The following is a 23,315-nucleotide window of genomic DNA, read 5'->3' as shown; positions in this document are numbered from 1 at the left end:
AGCAAAGGCCTGATATTCCCTGGGCGGGTTCTGGGAGTGATGTTTCCCATTAGGAGAGGGCTTTGGAGCAGTCCAGATTCCTCTGAGCAACCTGGAAGGTGTCCTTGCCTATGTCAGGGTACTTGAAACGTGATGATTTTTAGGGTCCTTTCCATCACAAGCCACTCTGATTCTGTGATTCTGTGATTCCATTCCCCCGTCCAGTGGAGTGTGTTCCTTCAACACCAACAAATATTTTCATCCTTCTATGATAAAAAAAATGAACTTAATATCTGTCCATGTGTGGATTCCATTGAGTGCTCTGGTTGGTCAGAAATTCTTAGGATCCTACAACCATGTGTGAATATTCCTGTATGTCTCCTTTCCCTCCCTGAGCACTAATTTATCCTGTTATCTGCACCTGCCTTCCCTACATTAATTGGATTTTTCCTCTGTTCTGTCCTATTATTCTACATGCACACTCTCTCTGTCTAGTTAAGAACTGAAAGGACAAGCAAGTTAAAGGTAATGTCTGCTGAGTGTCCCTGATTTCAGCACCTTGTTGCCTGTAGCCCTGGTTTTTCCCTGTTTGCTGCCCTATAATTACCTGCTCCTGTGTCCCTGAGGTCGTGGTCTGCCTTGGTGGTGCTTTGTTAGTTCTGGAATGCATGTCTGCACTGTGCTTTGGAGATATGGGGAATCATCTTCTTGGCATGATTGCTTTGGCTCCTGGGGTGCAGGTGATAAACACTGCAGAGAATGGAGCATTTTCTCCAGGTAATTGGTGGCTGGAGTGATTCTCCAGGGTTGCACTCACAGCCTGCTGTTCATGACCCATCTGTCTGCAGAGTTGTTTTTTTTTTTGAAATAGAAATTACCAAGTTTTTTTTAGGAAGAACAAAGTCTGTTTAAAGCTTTTGTTTTGTGTTTAAAAGTCCCATTGCTAACATTCCACTGTCTGCAGATCATTTGTAATCTGCTCCACAAGTCCTGTGCTGCTTCTCTTCTGAGTGGTTGGTCACTGGGATCACATCTGCTGGTCAAACTGCTGTTTGATCATTGTACATGCTCTGGTTGTGCTCTGATACCCTGACCTGTTTAAATGCTGGAAGGAAGGAAAACTGAAAATCAAGTGGTGCTGGATGGTGGAGGAAGAAAAGCTGGTTTACAAAAGGGGTCACAAAGGGCAAAAATTGCTGGGTATTGCTGTTGTTTGATAAGAAAACCAGAACAGTCACATGGTGCTGCTGTGCATGGACTGAGATTTCTTGAAGCAACAGGGCTTTGTGCAGCTAAAACTGAATCTGCAAAATGTTTTGCTGCCTTTGGCCAGGCATTTGAAATCTCAAGTTATTTTTTAAATCGTGATTAACATGGACAACTTGTACCTTGAGAACAAAATGGTAACACATAAGGAATGAATCTAAGCTCAGCTGTAATTTGTAAGAGATAACTAACCCGGTATCTCTCTTTTTCTTGTTTCTTTCTTTTTCTTTTCATGCCTTCCAAGCAGATGTCTGCCACTTCTCCATGCAGAGGTCAGTCACTTCTTTATGCAGCCTAGAAACGATCACAGAAGAGCCTGTCCTTGCCAGTGAGGGCCATCACTGCAGCCTTCTCTTCCCCCTGCCTGTTGCCCCCTACAGTGACTCTGAGGAAGGATCTGGCTCTGACCATTCCACCGAGGCTCCATCAGAGGGAAGCAGAACACCCAACCAGCCTCAAGAGCCCCTACCCTCCAGGGAACAAGGAACCAATCTGGCTGCAGAAGACCAAGAGCAGGATGTCCCAAGAGCAGCTGACTCAGGTTTAGGAGCCCCAGAGGATGAGAGGACAAACGTGGCAGGATGTCCCACAGAAGGAAATGTCTGGACACAGAGCAGTGAGGCTCAAGATCAGGGTGGATCAGCAGCACATCCCAAAAAAGCCAGGCTGGTAGAGGCAGCAGATCACAGTACTGGCCAACCTGTAGGAAACTGCCAGAAGCAAAACCAACCAGGTCAGGTATCAGCAGACATGAAAAGCACCTCTGAATGCAAAGGGCAAAACCTGGGTGCAGCAGCAGTTCCACCCCAGCAAAGCAGTGTCAGTAACAGCCCCAAGGCAGATTCTCCCCAGAAAGCCTGGGCTGCACAGGCTCTCCCTGTCTCTGTTTCCCAGACGAGCTCTTACACCTTGGCAAGAAGGGCAAAGAGTGAAGGACTGAAGACGTCAGACTCCTCAGCCTTAATAAAAACCCCGAGCAGCCAGTCTCCAGCAGCTGAAGTGTACTTTGATGCCACTGTCAATGACCGGATCTGGAGCAAGCTGGACTGTGCCAGCCACCGTGACAGCATGTCCTCCTCGTCCAGCATGTCCTCCAACGACACCGTCATCGACCTCTCCCTCCCCAGCCTGGCCCGCAAAAGCCTCCCGGACCTGGGCATCCGCCAGGACAGCCTGGAGCCCCTGGCCATCAGGAAGGGCATGCGCCCCCGCTCCGCCACCACCTGCAGCAGCGAGATGCCAATGGTCAGCAAGAGCAAGTCCAACCCCAACCTGAGGTCTGGCCAGCTGCCGGCCGATGAGCTGTGCCCCCGGCCCCTGGCCAGGAGCCCTCAGGACGCCTTCTCGTCCATTCCTAGAAGGCACACCTGGAGCAGGCTCTACATGGAGAGCCTCAGGCAGTCCTCTAACAAATCCAAAGCGCATGACATGGTCGGGAATAACCAGACAAAGTCCAAAAGCCTCGGGGACCTTACCTCTGACGACATCGTGTGCACTTTTGAAAGCAAATACCGCAGCATCAGCAGGAGCTTCGTCACGCGCTCCATGCGGGAGCAGCGTCGCTCCGCCAGCCTGCGGCCCTCGGCCAAATCCCGGGATGACCTGACGGAGCAGCTGAAGAAGCTGACAGCCTTCCAGCAGGAAAACGACATCACCTCCCCCATCAGCCTCGAGCCCAGCGAGTCGGAGGAGGAGGGTGAGAGCGTGGGGCTGCTGCGCCGCTCGTCGTCGCGCAGCCAGAGCCGCGTGCGCTACATCGCCAACAGGGCAAGGCAGGCCCAGGAGAGGCAGCGCCTGCAGGGCCGGGCACAGCTCGGGGGCAGCCCCATCGAGGAGAGGGGCAACCCCGAGGGCGCCTGCAGCGTGGGCAGGGCCGGCTGCACCGACCCCGCTGCCCACGCGGCCCTGGCGGCCTCGCCCAAGGCCCAGCCCGACTGCGCGGCCGACACCGAGGTGTTCTTCATGCTCAAACTGTGACCCTGGCGGCGCTGGGCACTGCTGGCACAGCAAAACCTGAGAGGCCCAAAATAATCCTGAGCTTCCTGGCCTTCCCTTGAGCCAAGGGTGCTTGAGATCACAACTCCAAAGGAACTGATGAGGATTCATCAGTTGTTAATTGCGCTTTGCCCAGCCTCCAATCAGGCCTCCTTTGTGTGTGAGCACTTCTTGCGTTTGCAGTTTGCTCTTGGTCTTTACTAATTTCAATAATTCTTCTGACAATAGTAACCTTGATGTGTAATAGCTAAATGTGATGCTAACCACAGCTAAGGTGAATTTTGCTCTTACAAATCATGGATCCATGTAAGGAGGCTGGACTTAAAATCATATTTTATTTTCTGGAAGAGTTTGAGGCCTCTGAGGGTGTGAATTAATAATGCAGTAGATACAGTCCATCTTCCATCGTGGACCTGCTTATTTCAGTGAAAATCCATATTTTCTCTTTGAAGAAAAGCTCTCTTGTTCCAAAGCAATGCTTTTATAAACTCATCCTGTTTATATATCTATATATATATATATAAATATCTATATATATACACCTGTGTGTATGCAAAGATATGTCTGCACATGTATGTACACATGCACACCCTGAACCTGAACTGTGACTGCTCCTTGTCTCAAGGCATTGTCTGAGGGAATTGAGACAGGAGAGAGAAGGGAATGGCTAAAAATAGAAATATCTTCTGACTTTACTTCAGAAATGGCTACAAAGCATGTTAGTCTTTTCTTGAAACAGCACTGTCCCTTCTTATGGTATTTTAACAATGCTGCTGTACATAGCACTTTTTGGATAAATTTTACTATTTCTGTATTGCACTGCCATGCAAAGTTTTCAATGATATGTTTAAAAAAAAAAGAGATATTTAATTTTTTTAGATGGACATATTTAGAATTAAATAACAACCTAAGCAGAGTAATAATTTTTCCTTTCCCCTTTTTTTTACGTTTTATTTTTAGGGATGTTGTCATGTGTCCCCCCTGGTCCCCAGTTATGATGTCATTTATTATAGATGTACATTTTATCAGTGATGGAGAAGAATGTTTACTGAGATGCATTTTAAAGAGAAACAGAGGTTTAATTTTATTTCAGGCTGCATAGAGTCCCTATTATTGAGAGGATATTTTGCCTTTGTAATGATTCTTTTGTGTATATTGCAAAATTTAAGAATTTGTTTGTAAAACCACCTTACACTACTAAAATAAACATATTTAACCTCCCAGCTGGTGACTCTTTAGCTGTAACACAACACTGGGGTTTGTGATACACAAGCATGGTTCATTCTATCTGCTTTGTTTTCCAGCTTCCTTTGTGGATAACATTTAATTTTACTCTTTTTCAGAGGGGCAGCCAGCGCAGACCCACTCAGATTTTCTCAGGTCCTCCAGAACTTGTGCAAGGATTGGCTGGGACTGACATTGTGAGGTGTGAGACACAGCACAGGGGCTGGGGCAGGATGAAAACTCTGGGGCAACTGGTGGAATTAGTAGAAAAACAGTCAGAAGGAGCTGATCCATCCTGGAGCAGCTGTACAAGTAACACAGATGGCCCTGTTTCATCACTGAGGGGGTTTAAAGTCTGGCTGAAAATGCTGCAGCTCAATTTTGCTCTTCACCTGTCACTTGACTGAAAAATCACTTCTATTCCTGTCCCAGCAAAGTGCACAGTGAAAGTGCATTTTACTTCCTTCACACTCCTCCTGGAAGGGCTGTCACTTGTGGAGCTGGGAAGGGGCTCTTGGTTCTAATTTTAGTATCCCTTGGCCACACGAATTTAAACTCTGAGATACCAAAGCAGTAACAAAATTTAAACTCTGAGATATCAAAATGTAAGGCTGACTGTGTTATCACCATAATACAGTGAGAAGGCTGGAGGGGTTAAATTTCCTGATTCAATCTTTTCAAATTCCCTTCAGCATGTTTTGTCTGAAGACATTCCCTCAGTTTTCCAGGCTGGCTCAGATCTGCCCGGTTTGTCTGCAGGACTCAGATCCTGGAGATCCCAGGGCAGCTTTGTGCAGCAGAGCTTTGGGATGTGCACTGAGGTGACCCCACAGCATCACTGCAGGCTCTGAAGGGAGGGAGGTGAAGCTGCAGCAGAACGTGGGATCTGCCAAGAGGAGCCTCCCATTGTGTCCCAGCACAAAGCAAGTTTCATTAACATTCTCTGGATGAAAAATCATTCATGTAATACTTTAATTTCAGGCTGAAAAGCTGCAGGGAGTCGCTGCTTTTGTATCTTTAATGCTTTTGCAGCTTTAATGTCAAGTACATGTAACTTGACAGCTTTGGAAAGTTAATGTTTAAAAGGCCTATTCGTGTCTTCTCAAAGACTGAGTCTCACAACCAGATTATTTTCATCTTTAATTGATTAAGCAATACTTGTTAAATTAATGCACCTCACAGGATGCAGCATCACTTTAAAACATTTACCTTCATTCAGAATTTTAACTAATAGTGTCTGGATTTAAATCATTAGGGTACGTGTGAAATTTGCCTCTTGCTCCTAAATTAATAGCAACCACTTTTGCAGCTTGTTTTGTGACACTATGTAAGACTGACTATTCATCATGTATTTTTTTATTCCTATGAGTGGAATTTATTCCAGCATCTAAGAATTATTTGGAATTTAAGTCAGCAGAAGGTCACAGTTTTGCTCTTCATTCTTCTGCTCTTCCTGTGCATCCTGAGACTCCTGGATGTGCATCTCAGTTCATTAAATGGTGAGATCTGAAATCCGAAGTCTCCAGATCACAAGCAGTGAACTGGACATGACTGGATGTGGATTTATAGTCTGACAATGAACACTCAATTGTGTCTTTCAAAGCTGATTTTGTCTGTGTGATCAACAGGCAGGAAAACGGGCACAGCTGCTGGGGACAGCTCCAAAGGGAGGAATTTTACAGCAACTCCACAGGACAGTGAGGGAATTCGGTGAGTCCCGATGCAGCATCCAGCTGTGGGACCCAGCTGCTTCCAAAGGTCCTTTGGTGAGGTCTCCTCCTTCCCCCGAAGGTGTCCCCTGGTCCAGCTGGCACGTTCAGAGCCACTCCTCCTCCTCCTCCTCTTCCTCCTCCTCCTCCTCCTCCTCTCCCGGGTATTTAACCCAGCACGGGATGCCCAAACCTGCAGGATCCTCACTCCTGTGCCGGGCATCCCGAACGGACTGACGGACGGACGGACAGACAGACGGCCCCAGGGAGTCGCTGTAAGTGAGAAACTGCCTTCAGTTCGTGCTCTGCTTCTGGCAAGGGGCAAAGCCTGCTGCCACCGGCTCCTTCCTGCCTTTCGAACCCACATTTGCACCCTATCTGTGCTTTTAGAGAGGCAGCGTGGTTAACAGCTTTCTGTTCGAGGTGGTGCCAGCAATACCAGCTCTGATCAGTTTGGGGGTTTTTTTTGGAGGAGCTCTGATCAGTTTGGGCATTTTTAGAGGAGCCCACTTGAAACAAAGGTGATTTTGTTACATGTACCAAATCGAAAGGGAAAAGGAACAGGAGTTTAGAGGCTAAACCTACCAGGAAAAGCACAGCTCCTCCCTGGCTCAGCCTGAAGGCTGCTGCTTCTTTTCAATTTTTTTTTTTCCCCCGTTGTTGAAGCTGCTCAGTTTTTGTGCTGCTCTGGCAACAGCCAAGAGCAGCAACTACTTTGTCTAAAAAGCAGTTGTAGGATAAAGTCAGTGTTTGTTGGTTTTCTCAGCTTTTACAGAAATGGGGCAACTCAGGGGTGTTTTAAAAGGTTTTATTCCATTATCAGTCTCTTGTGAGACACAAGAGATGTAAAACTCAACACCATTCCATCAGAAGCCAACCTATTTCCTGGTTACAATACAATGCATCTTTCACAGCTCTAATTCTCTAAAATACCTGGTCTTTTTGCCAGGCTGTATTTTGAAACTTGTTGAAATTTGTTTCTAGTTCAATCTCTCAACAATGTCATCTCTATTCCATTCCTGAATTAGCACACCTTATTTCAGTATTCGCATACAGATGTACAAGACTGTATAAGCTTTCTATCAGGTTTTGAGAATTCCTTACACATCCATTTCCCACAGGTGTTGGCTGATGTACAGCTCAGATCTCAGCCCTCTCCTCTGGGATCCTTTCACAAGGATCAACATTTTCCTATTTGGCAGAATATTTTAACAGCAGCAACAACAAAATCAGCATTGAGATTTAGCCTGGAGGGAATCTTCTGTGGAGGTTTGAGTTATTTCTTTCGTTAGGGAAAATGAATGAGGGAAAGTGCTGAGCTGTAAAGCTGAGTTTTCCTAGGATGTAGGATTGGGAAATTTCCTAAAAGCTGATGAAGTAAGATCCCTAAATCCAGTGTTTGCCAGTAATGCCACATGTAGTATATTTTTGCCTACACACTCTCATAAATGGTAAGTTTTCTTGGGCATTTCAAATTTATTTTTTATAATTTCTGGTGTAATGGTGTCCTGTATTTTGTTGGAGAACAAATACCATTAAAAATATTGCTGCTGCTTCCTCTCCTGCCCTTTCGAGAACCACCAGTGGGTAAATCCCCTTTTTTAGGTTTGTCACATCCTTTTTGCTGCAGTGGAGGCTTCACCAGAGCCTTTCCGTAGTGTTTGTACTGGCTGAGCTCAGCAGTGACTGTTTTCAGCTGGAGACTTGGTTTGGAATTGTGGCTCCACGGAAAAAGGAGCAGAAAATCCAGGACAAAGTGCTCTCAGCCAGCGATGAGGAGCTGTAGAACCAGGTTTAACTGCTTGCCTTTCACCTCCAGCAGGAAGGTTCCTGTGGAGCAGCAGGAATTTCTGCTCCCATGGATAAATCACTTCGCTTCACAATCTGTGTGCTCACAGCCCTGCTGCTCCTGAAGGAATCAAGCCAAGCAGGTGAGGAAAAGGATCCAGAAGTGTTGGCTGCACCCAAACCTGGCTTTGTTCTTCTTTAAATCATTAATTCCTTCTGGTTTTGCCTGCCAGTGCTTGCAGAATTTTGTCCTGATCTCAGAATTTGCTTTCAAATGGGTTATTAAGAAATTCCCCAGGGCTCACCTGGTGGCTGGGGCTCTGTGAGTGCCACCAAGTGCCTTTGATGTCCTCCAATGCCTTTGATGTCCCCAAGTGCCTTTGCTGCTACAGTTGAAAACCTGATGGCAGAGACGGGGGAAGATGAAAAAAGCCAAGAAAAAGGGGTGGGCTTAGGTGTGGTTACTGTGGTTAAAGCTGCACTTCTGTGAGTTTATGGTCCCTTGAGCTGCAGCAAGGTGTGCTGAGGATGGAGGAGAAAACTGAGGGGAGGTGGCCAGTCCTGAGCAGTGCCAGGAGCCTTTTCCCCAGGAATCCAGCAGGAGCCTCCCTTTGGAAGGCTGGGCAAGCTCAGGGTAGCAGGAGCAAAGAAAAAAGCTGATTTTCTTACAGCCACAGTCTCTGCCTGCAACCACCAACCTATGGGGAAGGGAGGGATGAGCCTTTCCCTTATCCTGTGCTGCTGCAGCCTCCCAGGAGGATTCCAGGAGGATTCCCAGGATTCCCAGGAGGATTCCCAGCAGAATCCTCGACGCTGGGCACTGTCACTGCCATGACCTGGGGTTGGTGCTGCAGCCCCATCACCCCTGGGCCTTTCAGGAGGGTTCACAAAGGGGCTTTGAGCTGGGAGCTGGAGCCCTCAGAGGCTCTGCTGCCTTCCAAGGAACCCCACGGGGCCTCCAAAAGCTGCTGCTGGCTTTAAAGGGTTTCTAAAGGCAGACAAGAGAACTCCTTTGTGGAGATTTCCAGCCCCCATGGAGAACTGTGGTGGAGAGGGAAAAAACAGGTTTTGTTTGACAATAATGCGGAGTTCAGCACAAGGCCAGAAAATGCAACACCAAAGAAGGAAAAATAAATACATAATGAATGAATATGCTGTTATATTTAGAGAAAAAACTCACAGCTTTTGCTTGAAAGAGTGAAAACATATCCTGCATTTTTTAGTTTATCTTGAGGGATTTTTGGCTTTTGTGCTGTGAATTCTCTGAGTCCAAGGAGCAATGCTAAGCAGATTCTAGAAAAATCATCCTGGGCAATTAATAAGCAACATATTGACAAAATTGTGGTTTTAATTCTGCATCTCAGATGCAGAACCTGCCAGCAGCAGGGGAAAGCAAGAGTAAGAAAAAGGAGTGGCTGGGAATTGGGTGGTGAGGAACTTTTGGCTTCTCCTCAGGGGAAGATGGGGCTTGGCAGGAAAGGGGGAAGGTCTGGGCTGTGTGAGGAAGAGGAGCTGGTGCTGCCCCTCCTCAGGGATGGACTGGCTGTGCAGGAGGCCCTCAGAGGGTGAGGGACATCAAGTGGCATCATTAAGTGACTTTAGAACCTCCTGCAGCCCCTCTCTGCTGTCTCTGCCTTCTTTTGTGCCCTGGGGGAGGACAGAAAGGGACTTGGGGAGTTGAGGGTGATTGTTGTGATTATTTCAGTGCGCTGTGAAATGAGGAGCTGTGAATACAAGACCCACACAAATCTGATTTTGTTGTATTTTTCCAGGAGCTGGGAGGAATGATGATGCTATGAGTAAGGTATGTCTGAGTTCATTACTGCAGAGCCACTAACGACGGCGTGGGGCCGATGATTTTACATATTCAATCCAGAAATAGTGATCAGAATGTAAAATATTTTCATCTTTGAAGAGTTATTATTTTAAGTACAGTGTTCATGGCCGGCTGTGTCTCTGTGCTGTTTTCCTTTGTTTGTTTTTGTGAGTTTTTTTGACTGAATTTTTTATCCAGAGCTCAAAATTCAGCTGTGCCCCAGGGAAGAACCTGCCAGTAGCCCTTGTCTTCATGGCTGGTTGAGCTGGGGAACTTGTGATCACAGCTTTCCACTCAAAGCTCATCCCTCAAACCCTTCCATGGCACAGAGAGAATTAAAACGAGATCCTTTGGAAGGACTGAGGTTTCTTTTGCACATTTTGTACTGCATATATATATATATTTTATATATTTATATATTCACACACACATATACACATCCTCTCTCTGTCTAGAAAAATCATCCTGTAATTTACAATAAGCAGATGCATTTAAGACCAGCAAACCTCACAGAATCTGACACTTCACTAGAAAAAGCTACAAGTGCCCTGCAGTGGCTTTGATGAGGAATCCTCTCGAGTGGGTGACTGCAAAATTGGAAGATGTGTCTTTAACTCACACGAATGAATCCACTTTTCCTCTCCTCCTCCTCCTCCTCTCAGGTTTCCAACTGTTCTGTGTCTCCTGGAATTGCTCTCTAATGAGACCTTAATTGGCTGCTAATTCTTTTGTCTGCAGCAGGAATTGGTCTCTTGGGGAGGCTGCACGCACCATCTGAAGATGTGCAGCAGCATTTGCAGGGATTTTTGTTTGCAGCAGGCAATGAAGTGAAACGCTGTGATTTATTAATTAGTCAGGAAACAGCAGCAGCCACTGCAGGTTTAGGGCTGGTTTAACCCCCCTACACCTCCCAGGTGTAATAAATAACTTTGAAAAACCTTGAAACCCAACAGTTCCTCAATTTCTGCTTTGCAGGGCACGGACCCTCGGGGAGCAGGAGAGGGGCTTCCAACCCTGACTGTCACAACCATCCTGGTAAGGCCCTGACAGGGGCAGGGAACAGCTTTTTTTGGGCTAATTCCCCTTTTCCCACCCAAAACCGTGGCCGGAGCCCAATTTCACTAAAGGGGGGGGTTGAGAATTTTTGGTAATTCCGGGAATTTCGAGAATTCTGAAATTTTTTTTTGGGTGGGGGGGACTGTGATGAGAACTCCCCCGATTCGAGGCCACCCTGGGAATTTCCATGGATTTTGCATCTCAAAAATCCTCCCGTAATTCCAGGAAACTTCAGGAATTTGAGAATTTTGGGGGGGGGGGGAAATCTTGGAAAATGTTAATATCAATAAAATAAAATAAAAAGGAAAAAAAGAAAAAAGGAAATAAAAAGGAAAAAAAAAAGAAAAAAGGGAAAAAAAGAAGGAAAAAAGGAAAAAAAGGAAATAAAAAAGGAAATAAAAAGGAAAAAAAAAAGAAAAAAAAAAGAAAAAAAAGACAGAAAAAAGGAAAAAAAATTAAAAATAAAAAAAAAGTGGGGAGGAATAAGGGGGCGGTTTTACCAAGGCCGTGTTTAACCCCCCGGGCTGATCTGGCTGCGTGTCCCTGCCTCTCAGGAGGATCCCTACGTGATGGTGAGGGGAGCAGAGCTGGAGGGATACTGCATGGAGCTGCTGGCGGCCCTGGCGGGGATGCTGCGCTTCCAGTACCGCGTCAGGGTGGTGGGCGACGGCCAGTACGGGGCTGTGGCGGCCGGGGGCAACTGGAGCGGCATGATCGGCGAGATCCTCAGGAGGGTAAGGCCCCGCCTGCCCCCGCCACCTGCGAGGACCGTTGATTCCAAATGGGCACGTTGAGCTGGTACCCATATCCGACTGTGGTTTATCCAAAATAGGGATGTTGAGCTGGTACCCATACCCGACTGTGGTTTATCCAAAATAGGGATGTTGAGCTGGTACCCATATCCAACTGTGGTTTATTAAAAAGAGGGGTGTTGAGCTGGTACCCATACCCGACTGTGGTTTATTCAAAATAGGGATGTTGAGCTGGTACCCATACCCGACTGTGGTTTATTCAAAATAGGGATGTTGAGCTGGTACCCATATCCGACTGTGGTTTATTCAAAATAGGGATGTTGAGCTGGTACCCATACCCGACTGTGGTTTATTCAAAATAGGGATGTTGAGCTGGTACCCATATCCGACTGTGGTTTATTCCAAATAGGGATGTTGATCTAGTACCCATATCCAACTGTGATTTATTCCAAATAGGGATGTTGATCTAGTACCCATATCCAGCTATGATTTGTTCAAAATATGGCTGTTGTTCGAGGGACAGAAATGTTCGAGGGACAGAAATGTTTGTTTGAGGGACAGAAATGTTCCCTGGGCTGGTGGCTGACTGTTTTTTGTCTCCTTGGCAGGAAGCTGACATTGCAGTGGCTCCGCTGACCGTCACTTCAGCCAGGGAGGAGGTGGTGTCCTTCACTACCCCCTTCCTGCAGACTGGGATTGGGATCCTGCTCCGCAAGGACACGGCCTCCCAGGACATGTCCTTCTTCCACTTCCTGTCCCCTTTCAGCAAGGAGACCTGGACAGCTCTTTTATTTGCTTACCTGCTCACCTGCTTCTGCCTCTTCCTTGTTGCCAGGTACAAATGCATTTCTGTAGCCATGATATTTTCTGAAAAATCCTTTCCTTAAGATTTTTCCTCCTGAGAAGCTGAGAAGCCTCAAGAACAAAATGTAAGCAATGGTTATCTGCTGCTGTGGAATGCAACAGGTGCATCTGTGATTGGTCTCATGTGGTTGTTTCTAATTAATGGCCAATCACAGTGAGCTGGCTCGGACTCTCTGTTTGAGACACAAGTTTTTGTTATCATTCCTTCTTATTCTATCCTTAGCCAGCCTTCTGATGAAATCCTTTCTTCTATTCTTTTAGTATTGTTTTAATATAATATATATCATAAAATAATAAATCAAACCTTCTGAAACATGGAGTCAGATCCTCATCTCTTCCCTCATCCTCAGACCCCTGTGAACACCATCACACATTTCTTTCACAGGCTGTGTTCAAGTCAGTGCCTTTCTCACCTATGAAGAGCTTAGAAAGTCCCAGGGAGCCTTTTGCTCTAGGAACCTCCTGTGCAGCTCTAGTACAAGGGCTGAGAATGCTTAAATCCTGTCAGATTAAGCCAGCATTATGAGTGGGATGTCCCAGTGAGGAACACCAGATCTCTTGATGGGGATTATTTTTATTTTTTTCCTGCTGAATGTCTGGTTTTATCCTGTCATTTTCCCACAGACTGAGCCCCTGTGAATGGAATGAGCCAAAGAATGAAGAGAACCACTTCACCTTCCTGAACAGCCTCTGGTTTGGAGCAGGAGCACTGGCCCTGCAAGGTGAGCTGGGAGGATGACGATGGTGCACACAGCTTCTTCTGTGACACTGGGGTGAAAAGGTGTCCTAGGAGAGACACTTGGAGCACTAAACCAGTTTGGGAAGGTGTGAGTACAGACCTGCTGGGCTTGTACAGGTGATTGACTCTGGCTGGGAAATATTTTCTCCTCTGGGCAACCATTGCCTGGGGCAATGCCCAGCTGAGCATGGCAGGGCTGCTTGGTACAGAGGAGCTGATTGTGCAGCTTTGTGCCACTGCAGCTGCTCCAGCCCTGCCCAGAGCAGCACAGAGGGACCCTCCAGGCTCAGGCTCTGTATAGCTGCAGGGCAGGATCTGCAAGTTGCCTTTATTGAAAGGCAACTCTCTGTAACTCAGGCCGGTGGACCTGCAGTTCTTGGTGTGTCTCTGGCCCCACATCCCCTCCTGTGTGATTTATGTGATTTTTTTGGCTCCCTGTGGTGCAGGTGCCACCCCCAGGCCCCAGGCACTCTCGGTGAGGGTCATTGCTGTGGTCTGGTGGCTCTTCACCCTGGCCCTGCTGGCCGCCTACATCGCCAACTTCACGGCCCTGCTGAGCTCCGGCAGCGAGCAGCTCCCCATCCAGACCTTCGAGGACCTGGTCAAGCAGAGGAACCTGGAGTTTGGGACCCTGGAGGGCTCCTCGACCTTCTACTACTTCAAGGTGCAGAGAATTTCCCTGTGCCCACACACACGGGCTGTAGGACTGCTGAGCTGGGGCTGTCCCACAGCTCAGGCCTTATAACCCCTACAGCACCCTCGTCACTGTTGAGTCCCTCAGTTTTCCTGGAATACTTCAAATAATATTGTTTATTATTATTGATTATTGATTATTGATTATTGTTCTGTTCAGCCCTTCCTCCACGTCTTCCCACAGGAAAGCGGGCACAGAATTCTTATTTTTATTCTGAATTCTCCATGAAAAATCTCTCTACTCTTCAGGGGCTGCCCTTGTGTACCTCAGCATCTGTGACACTTGTACCCCTGGTGATGTTTGTCCCCAGTGTGGGGGACAATCTGTGCTTGCAAGGGTTCATAAATGGTTTAAATGCTTTTCTTCTCCAACCTGTTTTACAACCCTTGCACATACAAGCAGATTTTTCTTTTTCTGGTGGTTGTCTCACCCTTGAGTTTGACCCTTGGGTTTTTTGACACTTGGGTTTGACGTTTGAGTTTGACCCTTGGATTTCTGGGCTGCAGAACTCCAAGAACCCCATCCACCAGATGATCTACGAGTACATGGAGAAGAGGAGGGAGCACGTGCTGGTCAAGACCTACCAGGAGGCCGTGCAGCGCGTGATGGACTCCAACTACGCCTTCATCGGCGAGTCCATCTCGCAGGACCTGGCGGCCGCCCGCCACTGCAACCTCATCAGGGCCCCCGAGGTCATTGGGGCCCGTGGCTTTGGCATTGCCACCACCCAGGGTGAGTCCCTGTCCCCTCTGCTCCCTGGGGTACCAACGGGCCAGAGCCAGCACTGCTGTCAGGGTCACCAGGCTGAGAACGCTGCATGGTGGGGTCACTGCTCTGTGGGGAGTTAACGCTGGCTCTCACTTTGGACTCTTATCCACAAATATTCCAACTCCTGGTGGCCTTGGCCCCAGGCATGCAGAGCAGGGGACAGTCTGCTCATGTTCTTCCCAAAGCACCTTTGCTCTGCCCCTGTCCCACAGGTGGATAGGGCAGGATTGTTGTTAGCCAGGAAAAGCCTTTGGCAGGCGGGATTGGGTTCAGTGACACCTCTGCCCCCTTTGACAATATTTAACTAAACCATGGCTGGGAGCTCTGCCATCCTCCTCTCTCTCCTCTCTCCCCAAGCATCCCCCTGGACCAAGCCCCTGTCCATCGCCGTGCTCAAGCTGCGCGAGTCGGGTGACCTGGACTACCTGAGGAACAAATGGTGGGAGAGCAGCTGCCTGCGCCAGAGCCGGGAGCGCTGGGCGCCCCTGGAGCCGCCGGCCCTGGGGGGGCTTTTCCTCACGCTGGGCATCGGCCTCGCCCTCGGCATCCTCGCTGCCCTGGCCGAGCTCTCCAGCAGCAGCCGCCGCGCGGCCGCGCACGCCAAGGTGGGCCCTGCACCTTGTCCTGTGTCCCTTCTTCCACCAAGGTGGGCCCTGGCTCCTGCTCCAGGTCCTTTCCTGCATCCCCGTGTCCCTTCCTCCTCCAAGGTGGGCCCTGCACCTTGTCCTGCCTCCCCGTGTCCCTCCTGCACCAGCATTTCCACCCCGACCTTGGTTTTCTAAGGAAAGCTGTGCAGAAGGGCAGGGGTGAGGGAAGGCTGTGCAGTTAGTGCCAAAATTGGACTGTGGGATGGGTTTGAACCCTGAACAGCATAAATATAATATATAGAAATAAAATAAACCCCTAGCACCCCTTTCCCCCCCAACAAAAAACAAATTAAATCCCATTCCCTGAACTCCCAAGGCAGCCAAACTGCATTCCACTGACCTGGGTGTTAGAGAGGACAGTAAATGATCCTTAATGAGTTTATTCCCAGGGCTGGCTGTTCTTTAGTCATTAGACAAGGAAAACACACACACAGGGGAACTGCACTGGTGCCCCTTGGTGCTCCTGCTCTCCAGCTCTCCCAGTGTGCACATGGAAAAGATGAATCCACAGAACAACCACCCACAGCCTTCTCTCCCTATTTCTCTTTCAGAAATCTTGTTGCTCTGTTTTCACAGAAGAAATCTGCACTCGTCTACGCATAAAAGGAGCCGCCAGACAAAGCCAGGAGCCGTCAGGGAAGGCAAATGCTTGAGGAGTTTTTGCTGTGTTAGGGTTGTGCCACGTCCTAGGAGCTGTATCAGTGTAGGAAGATGTTTTTCTCCTAGTCTAGAGTGTTAGTTTGCTAATTACAGACATACACACACACAGCACTTCTGGAGTGGTGGTGGAGCTGCAGACACAAGGAAAATGCTCAGTGGCTTGGAAGAATTTAAATTGAGAAGGGGTTGAGTGGAGCTGTGACAAATGGATAAACTGGAGCAGAGCTGGCCAGGATGGTGGATCCATGTTTAGGTTTGAAGTTCACCCTGTAAGTCCATGAAGGCCTGGAGGAGGAAGTGACTGGGGACAGGTTAATGTGAAGCCTCTGCTACTAATTCCTGTGTGAGGAACACTCGTGGAACATTAAAGCTCTTGTCTGTCTCATAATTAGGAACAGCAGCTTAAGCATTGCAGCTAGAAATAGCCTCACCCTGCCTGAGCAGGAGGGGCTGGTCCCTGGAAGGCAATTCCTGGATCAGAACTGACAGTGCTGCTGTGTAACCCCAAACAGGCCCTCCCTGCACCCCAAAAAGGGAGCCCCTGCCACCAAGGTGGCACCTGAGCTAAGAAATGCCAGGCAGGCCTTGTCCTTTGTCCCTTCCCAGCACAGGAGTGACAGAGAATGTTTTGTTCTTGTTGCCCAAGAATTGAGGATTGGCAGTGGCAATTCATCAGTACCAGAGCAGGGAAGGAGTGTGGGGATGAGTCAAACACAGCAGAGCCCCAGCTCCCCTGCAAGGGGAGAGGTGAGGGTGTTTTGCATCATCCTCCTGCTCTCAAACAATGCTGAAGGTTATGGGAAGGTTTCTCAGCTGCATGTTAAACACCTTCCTCATTAAGCTGTTTTCCCTTTCAGAGCTGGGATGACTGAAGCATTTAAGTGTTAGGGTAAATTGGTGGTGAAATCACTCCATTTATGAACTGTGCAGCTGAAGGAGGGAAAAACCAAATTGGATTCCTTGGGAATGGCTGTAATTGCATTGCAGGAACAAAGCCACCAACCCTTGTCAGTCCCAGCAGGGAAAACTGAAGGGAACAGAAACCAAGGGGGCTTAGGCTGGGAAGTTATGGGTGATCCTGAATCCAGCACTGCACATACCCTGGGAGGGGAACTCAGTGAGACTCAGCTTCCAGCTGCTGTGAAGGGATTCAGTGCAGCTGCAGGACTCCCTCATCCCTCCAGGACTCCCTCCCTTGTCCCTCCTGCTAATGGGAACAAGCACGGGGTTGGGAATTCCAGGTATTGGGAAACCAGGGCTGGTCCTCAACTCAGACTGCAACAGCCCTGGCTCAGCCACAGCCTGAGCAACGTTTGTGGGGTGAGAAGGTGGATCAGCCCTTCCATCAGCTGAGCTGCACAGAGCAGGAGAGATTTAGGTAAGTCTAAAAGCTGAAAATGCAACATCAGAAAATGCAACAACAGGTTCACTTAGCAGTTAAAAACTATTTGGTAGGTGTTGTGTCACTGCTGGCAGAGTAGGCAGAGATGTATAAAAAAAGGTTTCATTGACATTTAAATATATTTCTATATGAATGTCTCACAGAACAAAAAAATAAAGTCTTTTCATCACAAATACTGCAGCATTAAAATAAACACTTACCAAAATAAACAATGAGTGATATACATATATATATTTGAGTGTGTAGACTATAGAGTGAATCATATTGTCGCTTTTTAAGTCACAAAAGCACAATATAAATACGGAATTTCCTGTGAACTCTTGTCCCTGTTGTAATAAAAATACATTCTTTACAGTTAAAGTAAAACTAGTGCAAGTCCGTGGGCCGTGCCAGCTCCATCATTTACAGGGCACTTCGTACTTGAAGATGACGCTGAAGATTTTGCCCCCGAGGCGGTCGGCGAGCCACGAGTTCTTGATGACGGCCAGCTTGAGGCTCTCGCACCTGAGCACGGCGTAGTAGTTGGTGTGGATGGCCCTGCCCATGCCCTCGATGACCACCAGGTCTGTCTGTCGCTCCCGCACCAGCACAGCCAGGCCCTGGTCCAGGCGGCTGCAACACAGAGCGGCCAGAGAGGACACGCTGAGGACACGCTGAGGACACGCTGAGGACACACCTCAGCCACCACTGAGGCCACACCTCAGCTCCACCTGCAGCCACACCATGGCCACACTGCAGCCACCCCTCAGCCACCACTGTGGCCACACCTGCAGCCACAGCCCAGCTCCATCTGCAGCCTCACTGCAGCCACACCTTAGCCCACACCATGGCCACGCCACAGCCACCCCTTGGCCACCACTGCAGCCACACTTTGGTCACACCTCCAGCCACACCTTAGCTCCATCTGCAGCCTCACTGCAGCCACACTATGGCCACCTCTCCCCCACCACAGTGGCCACACTTCAGCCACACCACGGCCACCACAGTGGCCACCCCTCAGCCCAACCTGCAGCCACACCCCAGAGCTGCCCCAAGCTGCCCTCTGGGATTCTGCATGGAGTTACTGGTTCCCACAAACAGCAGCCCCTGAAAGCCAAGGGGATCGATTGAAATGTTGTTTAAACGCAGCCAAGTTGGGATTTTGACACAGGTATGTCTCTAATAGAGGAACTGATCAGAATAGGTTAAACAGGGTGAAATGGTGCTTCTGTCCCAGGGGGTTTTGACATCAGCCATAACCGCAGCTCCTGCCCCAGCTGTGTCCTGAACACAGACATCTCACCAAGAGCCAACAGCTGTAAAGCCTGAGCAGTGTCAGAGCTCTGTAAATCCACACTAAGCCCCTCCTGATGGGTGTGCAGAAGTGATTCCCAGTGGGAAGGGTGCCTGGGATGCTCCACAGCCAAACCTTTGACCATCCTGCAGCTGAGGGACGCAAACCACACAGTGGCCTTTGCCCACATACCTCAGATCCAGGCACGGAGAACTGGAGCCCGTCTGAACCAACAGCAGCTTCTTATCCCTCAGTGCAGAGCTGTTTAAAAAGACAAAAATATTAAACAGCTGCTTCAGCAGGGCCTTGCACACCTGGGAATAAGCCAGAGAAGCAGGAATATCAAAACCTCTTTTGCAAAGGCTTCCTTTGCTGCAGGGACTCCACCAGGAAACACAATGTTTCCTTGAGCATCCTCTCCTGGGGACACTGTGTGTGTGACATACATGGATTTGCTTCTATTAACACAGAAAATTCCTGGTAGAGCAGCTGGAGTGCTTGTCAGGGGAAGACACAACAAGAAATACAACTACGGGCATGCCAGAAAGACCTAATTCCTAAATTTTTCACTTTAACAAAAGCAAATGCTCTGCCTTGGGCTGAGGCTGCAGTTACAGATGAAGAGAGAAATGCAAAGCCAGGCTGTGCCCAGGCTGTGCTGTCCCCAGGGAGGGGTGACAGGGGTGCTGCTGCTCACTGGATCACGGGGTCCATGGCCGCGATGCGCTCGGTCACGATCAGGGACTCGCTGTAGGTGACGTCGTTGAGGGCAGGGCCAGAGTTACAGGCCAAAATCACCTGGGGGGAGGGAGGTGACACAGTCAGGCTCTGGCATTGCAGGTGCTTGGATCATTCCCAGTTTGGCAGAGGAGTGTCCTGCTGGTGGGCAGTGACACCGTCCAGCAGTTACCAAAGCTCCAGAGGAATTGGCAAGGAAGAGCACTCACCTCTGTCCCTCTAGAAAGGAGCTCTCGGACAAAAGGAAAGACTCCTAAAATTATGTCTATCCCACTGTTATCTGCGAAAATTAAGGCACATTTATGAGGGGGACCCTCCTGCAAGAGAAAACCAATGCATTCAGGATGGAGCATCACTCAGCTCAGGGCAGTTTGTTATTCACAGCTACTCCTCCCACATTTTGTACCCTCAAACACCTGAGCCTTGGGGTCTGGATTGCAGCAAACTCCCAGCACACACCAGTGACCAACAGGAGGAATGGGGCTCCCTGATGGTGCCTTTGCACAGGGCCCTAAACATTTCCTGTATTAAAACACCCCTCAAGTTCTTGTGCTGTGCTTGAGACAGGGCCCTCAAACTCCAGCAATAAAACCTCCACCTGCCAACTTAAGCCAGGCCTAACTCCAGAGTCAGGCTTTGATCCTGAACGCGCTGGGTGCCAGCTGGACCTACCTTGGAGGGTGTTTTAAGCCAGCCTGGTGCTGGCTGAACAGCATTCCCTTCTGCCAGGAAAGGGCAGCATGGACTGTGGGGGCAGTGACATCCTAAAATGAAAAGATAGTGCCTATTCTCCATTAACCTCTTCATTTGCTCTCAACCTGGTGTTATGAAACTTAGTTCACTCCAGTTCATACCAAGAGAGGAACTGAAAAATGCTTAATTCCTAATAAAAACTGACAGGACAGTGCCTGTAGTTCCCTAATTATCCCTGTTACACAAGATTAGCTGGTGCTTTAAGATGGAGCATGTAATGATTTGCTATAGTCTGCTCATCCCCAACCTTTAAGCTGCCATTTTCAACAGAGAGATTTACACAAAGACACAAAAGCTTTTTAATTAATCTTAATTAAATGGTAAAAGAGATCACATGGGAAAAAAAGAAAAAAACCTTTCCTAATTGGTAAGTTCATTACTTCCAGCAAGCTCCTACATTAATGCCAGGTTTAGCTTGGCTACTCAGGGGGAGGAGCAACTCAAACACTACATTTGGCCCCAGGGTTTTAAATTCAGGGCTCTGGGAGCAGCTGGGCTCCAGTGGGAATTCAGGGAAGCAGCTTGGGAAGTAACCACATTTCAGACTAATTCCTTCACTCATTTCTTTATGGGGAATTACTGGGATCTGTTTTGGGCTGTCTGAACAGAGTTCTGTTCAAACCCCACAATTACCAAGGTGGTTTGATGATTAAGGTGGTTAATTAGTGGGGTTAGGGCCACCCAGGGTCGTACCTTCAGTCGCTCCAGCCACTGGCTGTAGGAATCTTCCAACCAGGGACGTTCTGTGGCACAGACAGAGCAGTGTCAGCATTTCTTATCAGCAGCCACTCACTCTTATCAGCAGTCATTCGGCACATGGTACAAGCAGGAGGCTCATGCTGCACCCACTAAAGCACTGAAACATTTGAGCTCAGGTTTCTAATGTTAAATGTGTAGGCTGGCAGAGTTCCTGAGCTCTGTTATGGGAATGGCTCCATGACAGGAGGCCTGAAGTGGAATTTTCACACTACAGCTCAGGAGTGCTGTGAGCTGGGTGTGAACCCCCCAGGACACTTCCCTGGCAGGGACACAACAGTGAGAGACCATCTCTGTGTTTAAAGAGAGTCTGCAGGTTTAATTCCTTACCCAAACTCTGCATTTATATAACCCTAACAAGCCCTAATGATTTTTTTGTCATCTGGGTACCAGAACCCCACAAACACCCCCACTCCATTCCCTCATTAACATCCAACCACCAGCAGGGATCTCCCCTTACCTTGGAGCTTTGACTTGGCTTCTTCAAACCCAAACTGTGGCTCAGACTCCAGAACACTGGGACAGGAGAGAGACAAAGGGCACAGTTCAACACCTCCACCTCACATCAGTGGAATTCAAACATTTCTTTAGCTGGGGCCCAGCAATTTCACTGCACTGCTTGTACTGGGGGTGTCTGTGGGTCCCAGGACTGGGAAATTTAGTTTTTAATCATGTTAAAACCAAAAGGCTCATCAGGACATTAAATCAGAGTTCTGATGCTAAAAGAAAACAGCCTCAGCAATGTACAGATGTTTGCAAGCACTAGGGTAAAAAAGACATTTTTGGGTCTGCAAACCACCATGAAATGGTAATGACTTAAACCAGCTGCAGGCTGTAACAGTGGTGATGGGGAGATTGAGGAACTTTTGAGGAATTGAGGAATTTTTTACATTCTGTAGCTTAAAGGATGCTGGTAAAGGATGTAACACCTACTCTGAGACTGCCTTTGCTCCCCAGTCAAAGACATTCCCTGCCAGAAGTCCTTTCACCAGTGCAAACTGCCTCTCCTCCCAGCCCAGGGAGTCCAGGGACTCGATCACACTCTGGAAACACTTTAAGGCTATTCCATTTTCTTTCTGCTTTACCTGTAAGACAGACAGGAAACATTGGATTCACAGACCAACATTTCTTACCCAGCTTTGGTTGTCTCAGTCCCAAGGCCACTTTTAACTATCTCCTCTGTGCTCATGGCCTCTCATGGACCAACCAATTATTGTCAGTGTGCTTAGGACCATGGAAAAACTTCCCTGGATTCTCACAAAAAGTGTCATGAGTATATGATCTATAGCCCAAGAATTACTTTTCTTAGCAAATTAGAGGTGCAATAGATCTTGAACAGATTGGGAAATGGCTCTTGAGCAAGGTGGGGAATGGGAGAGTGGACACACAAAAACCCTGTAGTGGTAACATGATGCATCAACCCCAGGAAACCACCACCAGCAGTCCCACAAAATCTGAAGGGTTTGTTTTTTTTTTCTCTTTTGCATCATCCCAAATTCTCAGCAGCTCTCAGGTTTTTTTCCCCCTTCTCTGTCTCCAGTGAGATCAGTGTTACAGGGTGAGTTCTCTTAGAAAATTTAAAATGATTCTGGGTACCAAAATCTTGTCCTGGCAGTGAACTTGTCTGAATTACAAGAAGCAAACATAAGCAAAAGCCACCTCCCCTGTGTTTTAGCCCTTTCTCAGAGTGAAGGTAGCACCTGCCAGTGCAGCCAGGGAGAACTTTCTCTGTATTTTGCAGAAATATGTCAACAGTCAGGAAAAGAGTCTTGGATCAGCCACTAGCACTGTTGTTATTTATATGGCACACAAACAAGTGGTGAGGAATGGACATACAGAAAGTTGTTTTTTGAGAAATAATGACTCAAATGTCCTCTCCCCAATCATTTCATGTCACAGAACAAAACACAGAGAGAAAACAGCTGCACAGGGGGAATGAATGTTTTTGAGAGCAGGAGGTTGTGAACTGTGTCCTTTCCAACCTAATGCTGAGAACCTCACAAGTGACAAAAGGAGAGAATCAGAGCAGTGTCAGCCTGGTGACAGTGTCTGGTGACAGCCACCACACACAGCTCAGGAGCACCAGGATGGCTTCTCAGGGCTCTCAGGACACTGAAGCTGGTGATATTTTGGGTTATCATTTTGCTCACCAGGAGCCTGTGGAGGTGAAGGGGTTTATGTCCCATTCCCCAGTGCTGTTTCTGCTCCCAGCCAGTGCAGGAACTGGCTCCTGATCTCTCCCCTCTGAGCCATGCATCACAGAGTGATGGAAAAGTGTCTTGAACTCACCTTGGAATAGGGGTCTGGAAAACTGAACTCGTTCAAACAGTGCTCCCTTGTATCCAAGAGACTTCTGACTGTTAAGGTACCATATGCACTTTGAAAAGGGAGAAGGGGGAAAAAACAAATCAATTACTTCAAACAGAAAAAGTTCTT

At 48.2% G+C, this 23,315-nt stretch overlaps 3 protein-coding genes across 4 annotated transcripts in view; 2 read left to right on the top strand and 1 right to left on the bottom strand.

The window, feature by feature from the left end:
* Positions 1 to 4,463, top strand: part of PLCH2 (phospholipase C eta 2) — a 36,175-nt gene extending 31,712 nt beyond the window's left edge. The window contains exon 22 of the mRNA XM_066564169.1: positions 1,493 to 4,463. Within this exon, the coding sequence (XP_066420266.1) occupies positions 1,493 to 3,222 (1,730 nt within the window). The 3' untranslated portion in view covers positions 3,223 to 4,463. The remainder of the gene's footprint in view (positions 1 to 1,492) is intronic.
* Positions 4,464 to 6,345: 1,882 nt separating this feature from the next.
* On the top strand, positions 6,346 to 17,590 carry LOC136565535 (probable glutamate receptor). 2 transcript variants are annotated; one of them, XM_066564173.1, is made up of 11 exons: positions 6,346 to 6,448; positions 7,996 to 8,104; positions 9,734 to 9,765; positions 10,753 to 10,812; positions 11,388 to 11,567; positions 12,194 to 12,420; positions 13,074 to 13,171; positions 13,635 to 13,852; positions 14,389 to 14,614; positions 15,008 to 15,255; positions 15,849 to 17,590. In XM_066564173.1, exons 2-11 carry the CDS (start codon positions 8,032 to 8,034, stop codon positions 15,948 to 15,950), a joined length of 1,464 nt encoding a protein of 487 aa, XP_066420270.1. In that variant the 5' UTR covers positions 6,346 to 6,448; positions 7,996 to 8,031; the 3' UTR covers positions 15,951 to 17,590. The 2 variants fall into 2 exon arrangements, with proteins under 2 accessions (XP_066420270.1, XP_066420269.1); XM_066564172.1 differs by having other exon boundaries at positions 6,350 to 6,448; positions 7,993 to 8,104.
* Positions 17,460 to 23,315, bottom strand: part of PANK4 (pantothenate kinase 4 (inactive)) — an 18,454-nt gene continuing 12,598 nt past the window's right edge. The window contains exons 12-19 of the mRNA XM_066564170.1: positions 23,169 to 23,256; positions 21,813 to 21,964; positions 21,340 to 21,395; positions 20,817 to 20,866; positions 19,580 to 19,687; positions 19,330 to 19,430; positions 18,825 to 18,893; positions 17,460 to 17,971 (exon numbers count right to left, since the gene is read on the bottom strand). Of these exons, the coding sequence (XP_066420267.1) occupies positions 17,758 to 17,971; positions 18,825 to 18,893; positions 19,330 to 19,430; positions 19,580 to 19,687; positions 20,817 to 20,866; positions 21,340 to 21,395; positions 21,813 to 21,964; positions 23,169 to 23,256 (838 nt within the window). The 3' untranslated portion in view covers positions 17,460 to 17,757. The remainder of the gene's footprint in view (positions 17,972 to 18,824; positions 18,894 to 19,329; positions 19,431 to 19,579; positions 19,688 to 20,816; positions 20,867 to 21,339; positions 21,396 to 21,812; positions 21,965 to 23,168; positions 23,257 to 23,315) is intronic.

This window comes from Molothrus aeneus, chromosome 21 (genome assembly GCF_037042795.1).
Source record: "Molothrus aeneus isolate 106 chromosome 21, BPBGC_Maene_1.0, whole genome shotgun sequence".
Taxonomy (NCBI): Eukaryota; Metazoa; Chordata; class Aves; order Passeriformes; family Icteridae; genus Molothrus; species Molothrus aeneus.
The sequence above is the reverse complement of the archived record's forward strand: the minus strand, read 5'-3'. Positions and strand labels throughout refer to the sequence as shown.

Coding starts and splice junctions, on each gene's coding strand:
- LOC136565535 (XM_066564173.1), top strand. CDS start 8,032: ATGGATAAATCACTTCGCTTCACAATCTGTGTGCTCACAGCCCTGCTG. Junction 9,766..10,752: donor ATGATGATGCTATGAGTAAG/GTATGTCTGAGT, acceptor TCTGCTTTGCAG/GGCACGGACCCTCGGGGAGC. Junction 15,256..15,848: donor GCGCGGCCGCGCACGCCAAG/GTGGGCCCTGCA, acceptor TTTCTCTTTCAG/AAATCTTGTTGCTCTGTTTT.